This window comes from Xenopus tropicalis, chromosome 3, assembly GCF_000004195.4.
Source record: "Xenopus tropicalis strain Nigerian chromosome 3, UCB_Xtro_10.0, whole genome shotgun sequence".
NCBI lineage: Eukaryota > Metazoa > Chordata > Amphibia > Anura > Pipidae > Xenopus > Xenopus tropicalis.
This window is the reverse complement of record NC_030679.2, coordinates 124,839,114-124,856,777: the sequence shown is the minus strand read 5'-3', so window position 1 is coordinate 124,856,777 and position 17,664 is coordinate 124,839,114. Positions and strand designations below refer to the sequence as shown.

The following is a 17,664-nucleotide window of genomic DNA, read 5'->3' as shown; positions in this document are numbered from 1 at the left end:
CCCGCGGCTATTCTTTTGTTGCGCAGCTATTCTTTTGTCGCCCGCGGCTATTATTTAGTTGCGCGGCTTTTATTTTGTCGCCCGCGGCTATTATTTCACCACCCGCTGCTATTATTTTGTCGCCCGTGGCTATTCTTTTGTCGTGCGCCTATTCTTTTGGCGCCCATGACAATTTTTTTTCCGCTGCAAATTTTTTCATCCGTTTTGCAAAACAATCAAACGATGGTGAAACACGGAAATTCGCCGCGAATCCATGCCTGGCGAAACATTTGTGTCCTAATAGTATCGTTGTTCTAGGGTGGAGGAAAAAGAAGTTCTACATTTACTGCTTTAGAAAACGAATGCTACTTGGGCATTATGTAATAAAGCATCCAACTGTTATTGATTAACCCTTACCCATACAGTGGCACAAAGCTAGTGTTGCCTTAATGCCACCCAGTGCCTTTATATGGGCACGGAATTCCTTGGTGACTTATATTATCTTTATATTAGGAGGTACCACATTCACTCCGTATATTTCTGCTAATATAGTGTATGACTTGATGCAAGTAAGCACAAAAATACTATTAAAGCGTGTATGTCATTCATTAGTTGCCCTTGTAATTAGAAACACTAATATACATGAGGTTTCTGACTCAACACTATCCCCTTAAGGCAGGACAGTTATTAATACTATGAACCCATGGTGCATATAGTTCGTAGCACAATACATGTGCATTTCTCCTAAGCAGCCCTCAGACCTGGACTCATCACCTACGTCATTTCTATCAGTGTGGGTACTTTTGCACAATAACCGTGACAGTGTACGCCTGCCAGCTGAATTAAAAACCTCTTTTGGATTCTGATTATGGATGTATCACCTCTCCATCCCAGTCACTTAATTCAAACACCTTGCCCTCCAACTGAGAGCAATACATTCCCTAGATACGTATTTGAATCACACATGACTGTGGCTAAACAGCATTGTGCTTATGATATTTTATTAGCCATATATTTCTAAATACAGTATTTAAATGAATAACAGCCAAAACATAAAGGCGTAAGGAATCATAATTACGCTTACATTTCCTTTTTTAGTGACAATTAAACCTCTAATTTTAGGTGTGATAATCTCTTCTACTACTAACAGTGTGAGAACTCGTTTATACAAGGATTCTCAGCCCGATTAGGTTGGATGATTACATTGTGGGCTGAGCAGTATCAAAGAAAGTACAACAGGAAAGGAGAATCTGATGCATGTTGTAGGGCAGTCATCAATCCTACAGAACTACAGCTGTGGCCCAATGGAAACAGAGTAGACAGTACCGGCACAAACCCTGGAACAGACCCAAATTCTATGTCTCTATAGGTGTTACCAACTGTCATCTTGCAGTGTCCCCACATTTTGAAGTGTTGTGTAAGCCACAGTGAAAGCACTTATTATTATTTTATTTATGGCCTGATATTAGTAGGAAAGCTACCATGAAAATCATAATAAACAGGTCGACCACGTAGTCATAATAAAAACTGCAAACACCCAAAAATATTAAGATAAAGTGAAAACTACTGGCAGGTCTTCAACTCCAGGGCAAAATAAGCAAATACAGCAGCAGCTTCCATAATTTGCTTGTTTTGGAGCAGATAAGTTACCTTCCCCTGATGGTGGACACATTGTATCATGCTCTATGGACTATATCAGTAGTAGATGACTCTATTAACTCACCAAGTGAACGTTTTGTTCTCGCACAGTGCCATTCTGTATTCCTCCCAAGGCATTGGCTTCATTCTGTAGCTGTGTCCTTATAGTATCGTTGTTCTAGGGTGGAGGAAAGTTCTACACTTACTGCTTTAGAAAACAAATGTTACTTGGGCATGACGTACTAAAGCATCCAACTGTTATTGAATAACCATCACCCATACAATGGCACAAGGCTAGCGTTGCCTTAATGCCACCCAGTTTTACACTGGAAACTTCAGTAATACAGTAGGTAACAGTTGGGATCGTAGTGAGGGGTGGAATATAAGCTGGAGTGCCAAAGTTTTCCCTATTCTTGGTTTAGACCAAATGTTAGACTTACAGATGGTTGAGTAGAATCTTCCCAATCAACACAAGCTTTAAACCAATAATGATAATATACGGGACTCAACTATTAAGATACAGAAAAATATAGATATAAAGGGGATGTAAGTTTGCCAATTGTAAGATTTTGTTCTCTATACAGAAGGGCCTATGCTTTGTCTATGTACATAGAGCTTGCTGGTCCCTAATGACTAGTATTGAGCTTCGTTTGTATGTTTATTGCTGTTTTGGGACTCAGCTTGAGCCATAGAAAGGTAAGTTGTGAGCTCTGTAAAATTGTAGTCTTTATGTATATCTGAGCAAAGCTTTCATTTTGGGGCCTATAATGATTACCTGCACAGTTGCAAGACTTTTCAACATTGATGCAAGGTGGCCAAGATCCAATGTCACGAGAGGAGGCTGAATCTGAAGAGCAGAAGTAATATAATAAACACTTCATATAACAGAAGGAATGAGGACTTTCCCCTTCCTTTTGGTTTGTAAAAGATAAAGGTACATTTATTTATACATTATGGGGCTATATAGTAAAGTTGAGTGAAAGTTTGAAACTAAACCTATAATAATCAGCTTAGCAATAGCAGTATTGGGGAGCTCAACCCTCTGTTAACTTACCCAAACGGGTATCAGGTGCAAATACTAGAAGAACCTCACCTTGCATGGGGGTCAATATCCAACAGCAAAAAAATCCAGTAGCACACTGAAGATGCAAATCGTGAAAAAATTGTATTTTATTTGCCCAAGTACATATGTTTTATGTACTTGGGCAAATAAAATACAATTTTTTCACGATTTGCATCTTCAGTGTGCTACTGGATTTTTTTGCTATAATAATCAGCTTGTCATCATTGTTCTAGTGCACTTATCTGATTGGCTGTTGTGGGTTAGCTGATGAGGGCAACGCTAGCTCATATAATTACATAATCCCTGGGCTCATAGCTATGGGCTTCTGGTACCTAAGTAGGTCCCATGGGTACAAATAATTGCATCTTTTACCACTGTAATATGGAGTAGACAACACACAGTTGCACATGAACAAGATGGTTGGGACTGGTTAGGACACACGTGATCGTGGGGATTTATTTTGGGAGATAAGAAGCTGTCTCTTTACTAAGTTGTCCTGTGAAACGTTGCCTACTAACTATACCCCTGATATGTATCATGTATGTAAAAGCATTGTATCAGGCACGTGCAGCCTGTGTTTTTGCAGATGCCATTCCCATCAGCCAAGATATGTGTATGAATTAGACATATTAAAAAGATTTCTCTGCAGGTAGCAACATGGAGTTCTGTATACTAATTACTTTTTATTATCCCTGTGTTATTCCCCATCCACCAAGCCCTCTACCTTTGGGATAACTGGACTATTCACCTGTGCCAGCATGGCGTCATAAGGCACTTTCTCTATCCCACTGTGGCTGTACTCATACAGCGTCTTTATTGCAATGATGGTCATAATTGTCAGCCCGGAGAGATCCACTGTGAAGTTGTTGACCTTGTTCTGGATTTCAGCTGTGTACTGCCAGGGAGAGTAAAGGGAAAACAGGTTTAGTACTCAGCAAATCGGCAAGGGACACAGTGAGTCAGAGACATTGGCATACCTTCTGCCTTACGCAACCAAGGATTAACAACTGCCAGCCTGAGGCAACAACTATTAATAACCTTGAATTATATTACATAGTTGGAATAAACAATGGCGGCAGCAGCAACTGTAGCATCTGCAAAATATTTCATGTTTCCTATGTTATTGTTAGCGTAGAGTGATGTTTGTAAGATGAAAGTACTGATCCTACTACTGGCTACTGGGCAGAGGAGACTCAAAGCTCTGCAAGGATACTGGAAGTTCTGTGAAAGCCCCATGGGCACACTGAGAAATGCAGTTACCCCCACACAGATCCATAGCCACGAGGAACAAAAGCTGTTTGCTCCCCCAGCATATTCCAGCCAGCAGAATGAAATGCCTATAACCACTCAGACTGCCCGCCATACACTTACAGGGAAACTATCAGCAGATTTTGACCTCATAATGCTCAATTGTGGATTTTTGGCCATCATTTCAATTGCAGGCAGTGCGTTTTAATGCCAGCCCGACAGCAAATACCTGGTGTGCCTTGTGCCTTCTAGCCTGTTACAGAGATGCCACTTATACATAAATTGAATATGGAATTGATGGGTGGCACTACTAGAATGAAGCCACTAAATGATACCTCGAGACAGGTAATTTTGGATAGCAAGCAGTGCAATCTTTGGGGTGGTGATGAAGAACTCTCTTCCCTTTCCATGAAAAAATCAGCACACAGGCTCAGCCAATTGAAAATCCTACTTGGTTCATGTAAATCTAACTCCATATGCATTGTTCCTGCAATTGGAAGCATTAAGTATTGTATTTCTAGCATAGAACTTCACAGCAGGATGCCCTCATGTCTCATGTCTGATTACAGTGTATTAGGGCAAAGACACACAGAGCTACTAGTTGCAGCTACTTGTCACGGCTACTAAAATAGACAATCTGATCATTTACTGATAATTGTCTCTATGTGTGTTTTAGCAGAGGCAATTCTCAGTATTGTCTATGGCAGGGTATTTTCTGAAGTTCAGTAGCCTTGAAAAAGTAGCTGCTACTAGTAGCCCAGTGTGTCTTCACCCTAAGGGCAGTGGCACATGGGGAGATTAGTCACCCCGGAGGGATGGCATATGTGTCCCTGCAATGTCCTGAGGTTGTCTTGAGAGGGAAATTTGGGTGACTTTGGGACATCGCAGCGACGCATATGCCATCCCACCGGTGATTTACATTCTAGCCGGTGGGATGGCATTGCTGGGAGATCACGGAGCCACTAACCTCCCCGTGTACCACTGCCCTAATGGGAAGGTTACATGCCAATCTATGTATTGTATTTTAGATAAAAGCAAGATGATTGGTGTAGTGCTTGTAGGCAGGATTTTAAATGATAAAAGAAGAGCCTTCTAGCCTTTAGGAATGGGGTAGCCCACCTACTTCAGGGAGCTACTTGGTGCAGAGAGAAACCTTTAAAGAGAGTGTACCCTTTCACTTGTTACCCACTAACAAGCTCATCCTGTCAGGCCAACTGAGAAGGACATCCAAATGGTGGAGAATAGATGCAACTTCAATTAGAGGAAGGACAGTAGACATTGGTACTCATAAAGTGGACATTGGACATTGGACAACTTCAATTAGAGGAAGGACAGTTGACATTGGACTCATAAAGTGGACATTGGACATTGGACAACTTCAATTAGAGGAAGGACAGTTGACATTGGACTCATAAAGTGGACATTGGACATTGGACAACTTCAATTAGAGGAAGGACAGTTGACATTGGTACTCATAAAGTGGACATTGGACATTGGACAACTTCAATTAGAGGAAGGACAGTGGACATTGGTACAGAGGTAGATGGACTCATAAAGTAGTAAGTAATAGTAAGAAATTCATATTTACATTTACATTTATATTTTATTGCCCCAGATCTTGGCAAAATTTGTAAAATAATTTTTCATTCGTCTTTACGGCAATAGCTTGTGCATTGGCTTGATCTGAGCTGTTGCTTGATCGCTATGATTGACAATATTTTGAAATCTAGCAATACCCCTGCCAGTGGGTCACCTATGAAGTATAAATACTAAGAATTTCCTACATATCCCATTCTATTAAAGCTTCATGAAAAGAATAAAACCCTACACATTTCTTTCTGTTGAGAGTTTATGCCATTATGGCACCTCTGAATGGAAACCTCATTGTCACAACCCAAACACATATAAGTGCAGAGAACCCTGGATACATAGTAAATGCTGAAATGATGGTATTTAAAAACATACTCCATAAATGTTAGGGGAATAGGCAGAGATTCTGTAGTTGGACTAACCTGGGTGATGTTGATAGACTGCAACATACCAGTGGGGTCATCCACTTGAAGCACATCCCAAATCGGAGCTCCTTCTTTGCACAGTCTGAAGGGCAGAAGGGATGAGTAAGACAAGCACAATGGTTGGGGTTTCAAATCAGCTTCATCTACAGCAGAAATATCCAACTAGCTGGCAGCTAGATAATGTTCTGCTTGACCTGCATCTTATCAATAGCCAATGGGTGCTGCAGTGCCACGGCTTTGGATGTTGGTAACCAACAGCCCTTATCATTTTTACAGACTGAAGATCCAAAGCCTAACATGGCCATTAGCAATAAAACCACAAGCAGATACTTACTGATACATATAGCTGATGTTAACATCTTCTCTAAGTCCAAGGCGGTTACTCAAACTTACACTGGGAGGCAAATTATTAGGGTCATCCAAAAACTAAAAAGAATGAAACAGTATTTGAAACAAAGTCGATGAATGTAGGGTAATGCCGTATCAAGTTCTGCCCACTCACTCACGCTATATATTTCGCCATTGGCCCAGGGTTCACACAGCAGTGTCTGCACATTTCCTCCAACCAGGAAAGTGACATACACAAGGATTATGAGCAGCCAGGAGAAGCAGAAAGACACATACACTTCTCTATGAGAAACAGATACTGGTTAGAAAATTAGAGATTTTCACTAGTGGCTTGCTAGCCATCCCTATAAAGAGCACACCTTACCCTTTAAGCAGCAAATACCCTGTCTGTCTAAGATTGGAACTAACACCATCCTGCTGTAGATATAGGTACCAAACTCCGAGCAGCAGGCCGAGGAAAGTACAAATGGTAATTAGGAGGAGCACACAGCACAGAGTGATTCCAATAACCCACCTGCAATGGGACCGATGCTTTATTAAACACAAAGGGAAATACATTGTGGAAGGGGGAGATCAGGGTCAGAGGAACAAATAATACACATATATATCAAGCAGTACTACAGTATGTGCTAAAAGCACCCAAGTATTGGTAAAAGGTTGGTATGAGTATTGGTAAAAGGTTGGTATGAGTATTGGTAAAAGGTTGGTATGAGTATTGGTAAAAGGTTGGTATGAGTATTGGTAAAAGGTTGGTATGAGTATTGGTAAAAGGTTGGCATGGACAGAATCTCATAGAATTAAATCTAAAGCAACTGGACTTTCATCTGAGCGACTTCTTTAGTTCAACTGAAGAAAACTCAGAAAGTCCAGTTGCTTTAGATGTAATTTTACTAAATACTATAGGGCTGATTCACTGAGGTGCATTAAAACGAGCGCTATTTATAGCATGCGGTAAAAATTTTAGCGTGTCTTATTTTTCACTAAAAGGATTATTTAGATGCGACGCGGTTTGCGTTATTTAAGTCACGAAGACTATTTTTGTGCGGTATTTGAAGCAACGTGCACTAATTAACGTAGCGCGCTACTTGTGGCGCGCACGCCATATTAGCCATACACACCATTACGTTCGTAAAACTACTTTTTTTGAAAATAACAATTTCCCTGCAAACTGGAGGCTGCATCACTCTGGGGCCAACACAGACTTGAATAAATCCCACTGCAAAGTCCATATTGTGTTGCCAAAAGCTCATTAACCGCCAGCTCCAAGTAGGTGTTTTGTGATATTTAGCGTGTTTGAGGGGCACATTTACTAATCCACGAACGTCCGAAAAACATCCGAATGTGTTTTTTTCGTAATGATCGGTAATTTGCGACTTTTTTGAGCAATCAATATTGAGCGTCAATTCACGAAAGTCATAATGGCTATGAAAAAGTTGCGACAATTCACGAAAGTCATAATGCCTATGAAAAAGTCGCGACAATTCACGAAATTTTTAATGGCTATGAAAAAGTCGTAAGGGTTACGAAAAAGTCGGAACAGCGACAAAAAAATCCCAAAAAATAAGACAAAGTCGCAAATGTTTGTTTTCCAATCCGAATTTTTCTCATTCGGATTCGGAATCGTGGATTAGTAAATCAGCCCCTAAGTGTTTGTGAATCATGCGTTAGTATTATTTCTGCGTGAGAATTAATGCAATGCGGTAAAATTAATGCATTTGGTTGTGCACTATTTAACGCACGTGATTTGCGGCTTAACGCATGCGATAATACTTTAGCGAATCGCACGTTTTTTCGTGTCAATTTTAACGCAAAAAAGCATGCGATAAGCATTATTGCACTTTAGTGAATCAACCCTTATATATCTACCCCAGTATTGAATGACTCTAAAGAGGAAGAGAGGATATGGAGATTCAGGGTAGAATATTGGAGGTGCTCTCTGTAGACTCACTACACTGATGTAGAATCCAGAGTCCAATGGTCCACAGTGTATAAAAGGTAAAGGAGTCTTCCCTTAGGCCTTCATGGAAGCATGAGATTTGGGGATGATCACATATTTGCCCCCCTAGATATTTTTTGATGCTATGGCTGAATGACTCTTGCAGTGATGTGGCGTATCACCCAACTTGGTTATGGGCTACGGGAGAAGCCCAAGCTAAATGTTGCCTCTCCCAAAAAAGTCTGGAAACCATACAGACACTTAGGGGCAGATTTCCACGAATGTCAAATATTTATCAAAAAATCGGAATGAAGAAAGCACATGCGGGAAAAAGTCGAGGAATAGCCGTGAGAACTGCGACTTTTCCATTTGCAGAATAACAGTGACTTTTTTCCTATTGTTAAGCCAGTGTCAAAAATCTGAAAACCTCTTAAAATTCAAAGCAAGAGTATTTTTGGATTCGGAATTGTCACTGTTTTGTTGCATAATAAATGTCAAAAAAGTTGCGACTTTTTTTCTGTGACTTTTTCGGCGACAAAAAGCCTGGCCTGAAAAAGTTTAGTAAATGCCCCCCTAATATTGAAAAATAATAAAATAGTAATTTACCTTCCAGATAACGAAAAGCTTTTTTTTAGGGGGGTTCATTGGCATTGCCCAGACTAATTATATGCCTCCAGTTTAACCCTGAGAGAAGCATTTGGCTGCTATTCATTTCTAAAAAAGGCAGATAAATAAGCTTTATAGGCAGAATAACTGTGTATTTTTACTGAAATGAATTTACCTTTTCTGGTTGAATAATTTGATATATGAAAGACTACAGATTTGCTATAATATATCCTTTTAACCAATCCATTCCCCACCCCTGGAAATCTGTTGTGTCCTACAGGCATGTTTTCTCTAGATGATAGAAATCTGTGTTCTTTCTTCTGCCAATATATTGTGTGTTGTCACAAATCCCCCCCGGCTGTTCTGTTCTACAAACTGAATACACCATAACAGAACCTAAAGAGCGAGCTGATAGTTTTTACCTGTAATACTCATAACGTTCTGCCTCCTTGCCATACACAGCACTCTTTTCTTCAGCTTCCAGCAAGGCCTTGTGTATGGGCTCAGTGTATTGCTGAATGGGGACGCTGCTTATCAAAGAGTTAATTTTTCCCTCAATGGTATCCAATGCTTTTTTTGTTTCTGGAATGAAAAAAAAGAGAAATTCGCACATCAGAATATTCCCCATCACAGCCCTTGATTCATATCTGTAGCCTTTGGGGGTCTCAGAACTCACCGCTAATACTTTTGGAAGCCTGTGTGATCACGAATTGTGGCATTTCATTGAAAAGTCGAATTCCCTAATCGGATGAGAAAGATTCAGTGAGCCACAGGGTAAAGCTGCGCTCAGGAAGAGTAGGCGCAAACACACAAGTACAAAGGAAAGCAGCACAGAGAGGGAGAGAGAGGGAACATATTAGGTGATACCCTAATTGAAAGATTGAAAGAGAACGAGAAAAAGGCAAAATGACTGAGGGTGAGGGATAATTCTTATTAAACTAAATCCCACACATCCTATCCTTAAATGGAAAATTCCACACAAAAAAACCCAAAACAGTTTTAGGCATAAAGAAGGAGAAAGTAAATCTAATCTACTTTCCAATAGGCATTAATAGAACATTTTCTGTAGTTTTGAAGTTGTTTGTAAATGGAATTCACATTGAAAGCAAGTCTGTCTGATTCTATTCTCCGTAGTTCAGGTTCTGACTCCTGAAACCATGTAGGAGACAGCTGATCAGCTGACCTTGGGGGCACATTTACTAAAGGGCGAATTGTCTTTTTCTGGCGAAAGCTCACCATAAAGACAATTTCCAGGCGAATTTTCGCCCAGACGAGGAGGCAAAAATTCGGTAATTTATCAAAGGGTGAAATTTTCTCGAAATTTTCCCTTGACGAAGCTAGATCCGCAAAGTGACTGTATCAGCGTTTTTTCATATTTAAAGTAATATTCTTTTTATAAATTGTATATGTAAAACATATTTGACTTAAACAATTTTTCATGCCTCCTGTATTGTTAATAATCACACAATTGCATTGTAATCCTGTAAACACACATGCTGACTGCCAGCCTCCCACAATGACTTTTTTTTAATTGCTCAAATGATTATAAATAAATAATATTCTCTTAACCTGTTAATTGTCTGTGGTTAATTAAAGTCATTAACATATCTATGCTGTGCAGGTTATAATGCACTCAGAAATGTGAACCCCTGTGTTACAATTTGTTAGAAATAGATTGTTAATGTTGTTGTTGAACTGTAATAATGACATTTTTTTTCTGCCTCTGACTTTGTTCTTACTGCAACTGATAAGAGAATTAGTCTTCCTTTTGGTTCCATGGACATTTAGAAAAATAATTGGGCATTTTAACTAAGTTCAGTGACGTCATTAATAAATACACAATCTGTCCTGTATATAGCTGCTGATTTCAATTAACTTCAATTGCGCTAGAGAAAATTCGCATTTTAGTGAATAAGTGTATTCCTCGCGAATTACCGCCTGATGTAGCTTCCCAAGGCGAAACTTCCCTCCTTAGAAAATGTGCCCCCTTGAGTGGAACTAACTACTGCACCAAAACCAGGTGACAGAAAGGGATAAATATTAACTCCCATATGTCATAAAAGATACTACGTTTGCCCAGGAGCAGTAACCCACAACAACCAGTAAATTATGCTGATTGGTTGCTTTGGGTTACTGCTCCTGGGCAACTTAGAATCTTGTGACCGTTATGAAATTGACTTTATTCTATCTTCTCTGTCAACGTTCTAGCTTTCAGTTGTGGTGGTGGCCCCTGTGGGGGGTGCAGAGGACACAACATGGGCACCTGGGGGGGGGGGGTGTGGGGCCCCTGGGGCATTAGCCTATGTGGGCCCTGCACCCCCCAATCCGACCCTAGCTCCATTGTATGTACTGTAACTGGGCTACTGACAGGTCTGGAATGGGATTTAAAATAGGCCCTGGCATTTCAAGTACACAGAGGCCCAAACAGCCCCCCCCCAGCCCAATAAATAGTGACTGACTATGGCATCTTACAGCAGCCCCTCTGTACCCACAGATTGCCAGTCTGGGCCTGGTTACTGAATGAGTTGCTAACAGATCAGAGGGACTTCTGGAAATATACAAAACCCCTGTTCATTCAGTTACCTGCAGAAATATTCCAGTCAGGTTGATTTTCCTCACTTGTGTTAATTTTTTCACATAATCATCCAAAGATGGGATCTAAAAAAAGGATAACAAGTACATATTATGCTTCTCATTTCTCACACCCTATTTCCTGCCCATATGTTTCATATTCAATCCACGTATCTCTTTATGTTTCATCACTTGTGGGCCTTTTCCACTAAACGATGAGAAATGGATCATCACTTCCCCTGAGTTTTGTTAAAGGCTGTGACCAGTACTTTTCTCAGCACATTCTATTCTAGGTGGGTTCAGTGCAGTGCGTTGGCTTCCCTGTCCTTGCACTCAGAGGATACAAGTTCCTAATCATACAGCTATCTCTCTATATGCATTTCTAATAATATTTGACTTTTGTGCCATTGTGCATTTCTAATAATATTTGCCCTTTTGTGCCATTGTGCATTTCTAATGATATTTGCCCTTTTGTGCCATTGTGGGTGAAGACTCCAGCACCTCACCTCATATGTGCATCAGTTTAACATGGCAAAAACGTGTGTATCCATTTTTAAATTTGTCTACAGAACCATACAAATAGACATTTTACCACACATATTCCACCGGCCACCATTTCTCTGTTTTGCTGCAGCCACTTCAGTACACACCTGGCTATAATTCGCAGTCTGTTGCAGTTGCGGCACGATGGCTGCAGCTTCCTTGCATTCTTTACATTGGGTATCAGATAAAGTCCTCTCCAAGTTCTGCCTATGGCTGCTCAGTTCAGCCACCAGTTTGCTCTGGCTTTTCTGCAGGAGCTTCACGGCCACGTTGACGTCAACTACAGCCTGCGCCGCTTCCTTCAGTTCTATGAAAAAGTCATTAAAGGGATCAGAGGGGAAAAATGCCTGCATGTACTCATGGGCAATAAGCAGAACAATGAGCTTCAGCTTCAGGAGAGCTGTAAATTACAGCAAAGGACTTAGGGACAATGAGAATCAATGGAATAATCATTACTGTTATTGGCTATGGCCATCACATTTATTGAAATAGGCATTACGCTAATTGAAGAGACCACGTTGGTTAATGAAAGTTTACGAGTGTTGGTCAGAGCTTCGGGGGTGCCGTAAAGGTCTTTAAACATCATGGACATTACTGAGAAAGCCAATAATTAACATATACTGAGCAATTGGTGATATATACAGAAGTGATATACCACGGACTTTATATATATATATATATATATATATATATAAAACCAGATGCTAAAGGGAAACTGAACATTATAAAACAGCTTTGCTTCTATGAGAAGTATTTTACATGTGGGCAGTCCATCCCTTCAACACCTATGGGGCACACAGAGCAAGAATAGATGAGAAGTTACATCAGCCAATGAATGGACAGAAGTGCTGTCAGATGATCTGTAACGGTGCAGAGGGCATTACAAAATGGCTGCTCAAAGTAAAACATGTAAAATGTCAATATTTGTTCCCCTATATATAAGCCAATTTGATAAAATATTTTGATAGGCCACTTATTAGGATATGACTCTGTAGGTCTTATTTTTCTTTCAGTACATATCAATATCCTTTTATTAAGAAGAAAGGCAGACCTTGAAGATATTGTTACTAAGGAGGGAAATGAGATGTCAATTAGAGATCAGAATGGTGGCTTGGATAATCTTCAAATGAGATGTTGTGAGGGCGGGAACATGGCAGATGAAAGGGGATTAATTAGTGTCGGGCAGGATTTAGCAGCCACATTGGCAAACACACATCAGTGACTCATGGCTGATGCTCAGTTTAAGCTCCTTCCATCTTTATATAATAATGTTTAATATTGGTACAGTCACAGGGTAAAGGCTGGGCCTGGAAGGCAATAAAAAGGGGCTAAAGGACCGTTAAACACTGACATGCGTTCTTGACATTGCAGGAGTGCTTGGCAACAGAATAATCCAAACATATGCCACATATTCTTTATTTTCAGTTTCTCATTTGCTTTAAAAAACTTCAACTTGCTTTGTAAAAATACATATTGCGATATACACAGTTTTTTTTTTAAATTGCCCCATCCCAGCGGTAGGCTTCCTCACCTGGAGGGAGCTCCTGCTTTGTGTGGCCATGTTGTGGCACAGAGAATTTTGCCACAACTGTCGCCTGTTATGCACATATGTGTGGGGCATCGTGTGTTGTGAGATGCACTCGTTATGCACATGAGCGCCGCTAAACATGGCTGTCCATACCAGGAGGCCCACTACTGTGTCCTCCAATCAGAGTGCAGGCTCTATTAGCCCCACCTATGTTTAGGGAAACAATTATTGCAGTGTGCAAAGTGCAATTTCAAATGAAAATGATGCCATGTTTTACCCATAATGGGGAATACTTTTCCCTACTAGTACAGCGTATTTGTGGCATGGGGACTTGCGCCTGATTTGTCAAAACAAACAATTGCGTCTGTGTGTGATAAACTGGATTCTAGTCGTGGCTAACAGTTTCAGGATGGGGATTGTGTGACTTTGTTAGAATGACATTAGTGCATGGATTTTTTGCAATAAGACTGCGGTGCCTATTGATACCACCCTCTGTGAGTACCCTGGAATAAGTGCCAAGCTTAGGGTGGGGGTTAGTGCTTGGGCTTTATAGAAGCAATAGGGACAGCAGTCCCTCTAGTGAATGACACCAATAAGAGCAACACTTGTGTGCATTTTAGCAGAACTGCACTTGTAGCTGGATTAGTAAATGCTTCCTAGGAAGACGCTGCTCACAGACTCAACCCACCCCTTTTATGTACTTACGTTTGGCTGTCTGGTAAGAATCTTGCAAGAGAGGATAAATTTCTTGATTAAGCTTGGCACTCAGAGTTCTGTTAATATCTGGACCAAAGCCTAGAGGAGAAGAGCCGGTTATCAAAAAACAGGGACAAATCAGTCACCAAAGAGTGTTTAGAAGTGAGATACCTGGGACATGTCTAATATATAAGCAAAAACAATTGTCTTTTTAGGCAATTTGGTATAAATTTCTTGTAGATGTCTTGCCAGCTGGAAAGTCAGTGGTTGCCCAAGTCTGTTTGAGAATCATATTAGTGCCAGGTCACAAAAGCATGCTGGGAAAACAATATCATTGCACTGGATGTATACTATTTGTTGGATGGTTTCCTCTCTTTCCATAATGGATATCCAGTAAACAAACTAATCCCACAGCATAAACCTATTGCCCATTTATTTCCATTTCCTAGATGGGGTCAACACTCCCCCACAAAACACAAGCTCTTCTTTCTATATATGTACTGTATATTATGTACTCAAGAACTTTAAAACCTTCACAAATGAAATCTTGGAAAAGTAAGCTAGAGAGGAACTTTACTGAAAGTGAACTTAAACCCCCATATGTGATAAAAGGCACTAAGTTGGCTCAGGAGCAGAAACCCATAGCAACCAATAAGATATTTGCTTTTAAACAGGTAACCAATAAATTCTACCTGCTGATTGGTTGCTATGGGTTACTGCTCCTGGGCAAACTTAGTGCCTTTTATTACATAACTCCCAAAATGTTATTTAGTTTTAGGTCCAATCCAGTGACTAATTCCTGAAGATATGCATTAACACAATGATAACAATAGAAATGGACTGGGGACATAAATAGACTGGAGACTGAGGCTCTGAAGTTTGCCCTGCCTTACATTAAGTCATAGGAAATATTTACTTACTTTGTAATTCATCTAAAACCTTCTGTTTAGGGATGGAGAAATCAGATGAAATCTTTTCAAGAACCTGAAATAGAAAATATTACTCATATTATTCTAACTACAACTGCCAACCAACCAGTTGCCATTTTACTATGCCAAGAGTTGTAGCTCAGTACCAGTTTGAATGCCATAGGCTACACTCTCTGTGTCTCTCCCCCCCCCCCACCCACCTCTCTGTTTAGGCCCACAATGCACAGCTCATATATAAGCACGCCTGGCACGTGAGCTGGCTTGTACTACATTATTCATTGTGTTCTAAGAAATACCTGAAGTTTGTTCTTAGAATCCATGGGACTTGTTAAAGGCAACTCAGTTTTAGTACGGAGCTTCCCCTACTTTTGTATTTTGCCCAAGCTGGCCAACACCCCAGCACAGACTGGTATGATTTGTTATAGATATATCTATGGCTAATAATAATGCATTGTCACAGCACATATATGGCAACCCCCACTGCCAGGTATACCTATTTATAAAAATAATGGCACTTTGCTCACATGTCATCATTTCTCCAAATGTGTACATTTACTATATCACCCTCATACTTCCATTAAGATATTCTTCATTTGGGCCAGTGATATTTGGCTAGCTTATCTTTGCTTAGAGGGCTAATATAACAAAGTAAGTCAAGCCCTTCCTATTAATAATACTATGTTTATACATATATATAGTTTACATATAGAATCTTCCTATTACTCCTGCTATAACCCCATACTGACTTTGGAAGCTCCTGGGAATAATGGTACCCATGTCTTCATTGTTGTGTTGTTTCTAGTAAGAGGTGTTGCTGCAGGGTATTTTAATTTGTTTATTATGGATATGATAATATATATGATTATATTTTATACTTGCTATGACCCACCCCTTATGTGTGCAGTGGGCCCGGTATCCTGCAATTTAACATGGTACTGTGAACTTCCAGCCATTTTACTTTGTTAGGGACTCTTCTAAGACTCAGACTGTGACCTCTTTTCCCCTCACCAAGCCTTTTGGATGAGTTTGCTTCTCTCTCTGTCCTTATTACTTCCAGTTTGTCCCTTGTTTTGATTTGTTACCTTGTTCCCAAGAGGATCCTTCTGTCTCTGCTCATTAGAACCAGAGCGTATGAAGCACAGAACTGCACAGCAAAGTCCTTCACTTCTTACACAGTTTCTCACTACAAATTTGCTCTGAACATTAACTCCTTCCTAAGAGCTTTACTACTTTCAGTGCTTCTAAATAAAGTCAAAAATGGACCATTTAATTTGAAAAATTTGAATTGCCTTTGAAACTTAAACCTTTCTATATGGTATTGGGTTTTATATAGGTCCAAACTTCTCTATGGCTTTTTTTTTAACCTTGTGTTTACACTAGGAGACACGTTATCCCCTACAGACCACATTAAATAGGTACAAAATCCCTTACATTATTAAAATAAATATTACTATATTTACTAAAGCCTTTACTAAAGTCTTTGCTCCTTTTGGCAGGTTACCCACCAGGGGAAGGTTATCTATGGAGCTGCGGAACCTCTGCAGACTGTCAGTGACTTCATAGACCCCTGGAGCAAACTCTTCTTGGACCTTCTGGTTTAGACAGAATGTACAGATAACTCCAGCCCTAGGAGAGAGAATAAATATAAAGATTTAACTGGCCAATCGGATTTTCTGCCGCTCAAAATGCACAAATACTACAAGAACATCTGGGACCTAAATTACCTTCAACTGGTAGTGGAATCACAGCTAGAGGGCAACAAGTTCAACATCGGTGATGTATGCATTAAAATTATACACCAATATCTGTTAAACATGTAAAAAGGCATGTTTCCTTTTTCTTTATGTGTTTTGTTTCCCATTTTCCCATTTTACCCATTTTATGATGAGGACCTGTGACATTTGCCCTCTGTGCTGTACATTAAAACCAGACCTGTGTCATGGGCAGATATCAGGTGCCGGTGGGTCAAACCTTTTCCTGAACAATAGGGTGCGTTAACTAAAGCAGTCCATTAACATATACAAGCGCAATCTACAATTCTATGCCCATTTTAGCGCTACCTGTTGAACCTGTAAATAATAAATTTGTCCTGGAATATAATGGCAGGTATTCATTATATTGATTGAGATAGGTGGAAAATCTGGTCATACGGGACATGAATATGCAGTGCATGTGATCAGTGAAACCTGTTGCACTATTGTTATAGATCTGCATGTTTGGTGACTGTATATGGCAACTGTATATGGCAACTTAAGTCTGATTGCCATCTGCCCCATTGGTGATTTTGACTTTGGGGCCCACATTCAGAACAAAAAGGGCCAAAAGATTGAACCACAAGAGCCTGTATATGACTAGCAGTAGGAGCACCTCTTACATGTGTATGTTGCATCTTACAAAAAAACCCATGGGTGGTGGTATTGCAACATGTTAAAATTGCTGTGTGTTGCGCCATCCTTTTCTATTGTTTCCTACAATGGTTTTCAGGTCCTTAAGCTGTAATGCATGACAATAGTATTATACATGATGCACATTCTCTGTAATGAGCAAGTTATTACAGCCCAGCC

At 40.1% G+C, this 17,664-nt stretch overlaps 1 protein-coding gene across 1 annotated transcript in view; it reads right to left on the bottom strand.

The window, feature by feature from the left end:
* prom2 (prominin 2) overlaps positions 1-17,664 on the bottom strand; it is a 41,782-nt gene that overhangs the window by 9,709 nt on the left and 14,409 nt on the right. Inside the window, exons 4-17 of the mRNA NM_001256292.1 lie at positions 16,606-16,726; positions 15,092-15,155; positions 14,181-14,270; positions 12,055-12,254; positions 11,417-11,491; positions 9,510-9,573; positions 9,256-9,415; positions 6,656-6,805; positions 6,450-6,573; positions 6,278-6,369; positions 5,941-6,025; positions 3,429-3,575; positions 2,393-2,464; positions 1,703-1,795 (exon numbers count right to left, since the gene is read on the bottom strand). Coding sequence (NP_001243221.1) covers positions 1,703-1,795; positions 2,393-2,464; positions 3,429-3,575; positions 5,941-6,025; positions 6,278-6,369; positions 6,450-6,573; positions 6,656-6,805; positions 9,256-9,415; positions 9,510-9,573; positions 11,417-11,491; positions 12,055-12,254; positions 14,181-14,270; positions 15,092-15,155; positions 16,606-16,726 — 1,537 coding nt within the window. The remainder of the gene's footprint in view (positions 1-1,702; positions 1,796-2,392; positions 2,465-3,428; positions 3,576-5,940; positions 6,026-6,277; positions 6,370-6,449; positions 6,574-6,655; positions 6,806-9,255; positions 9,416-9,509; positions 9,574-11,416; positions 11,492-12,054; positions 12,255-14,180; positions 14,271-15,091; positions 15,156-16,605; positions 16,727-17,664) is intronic.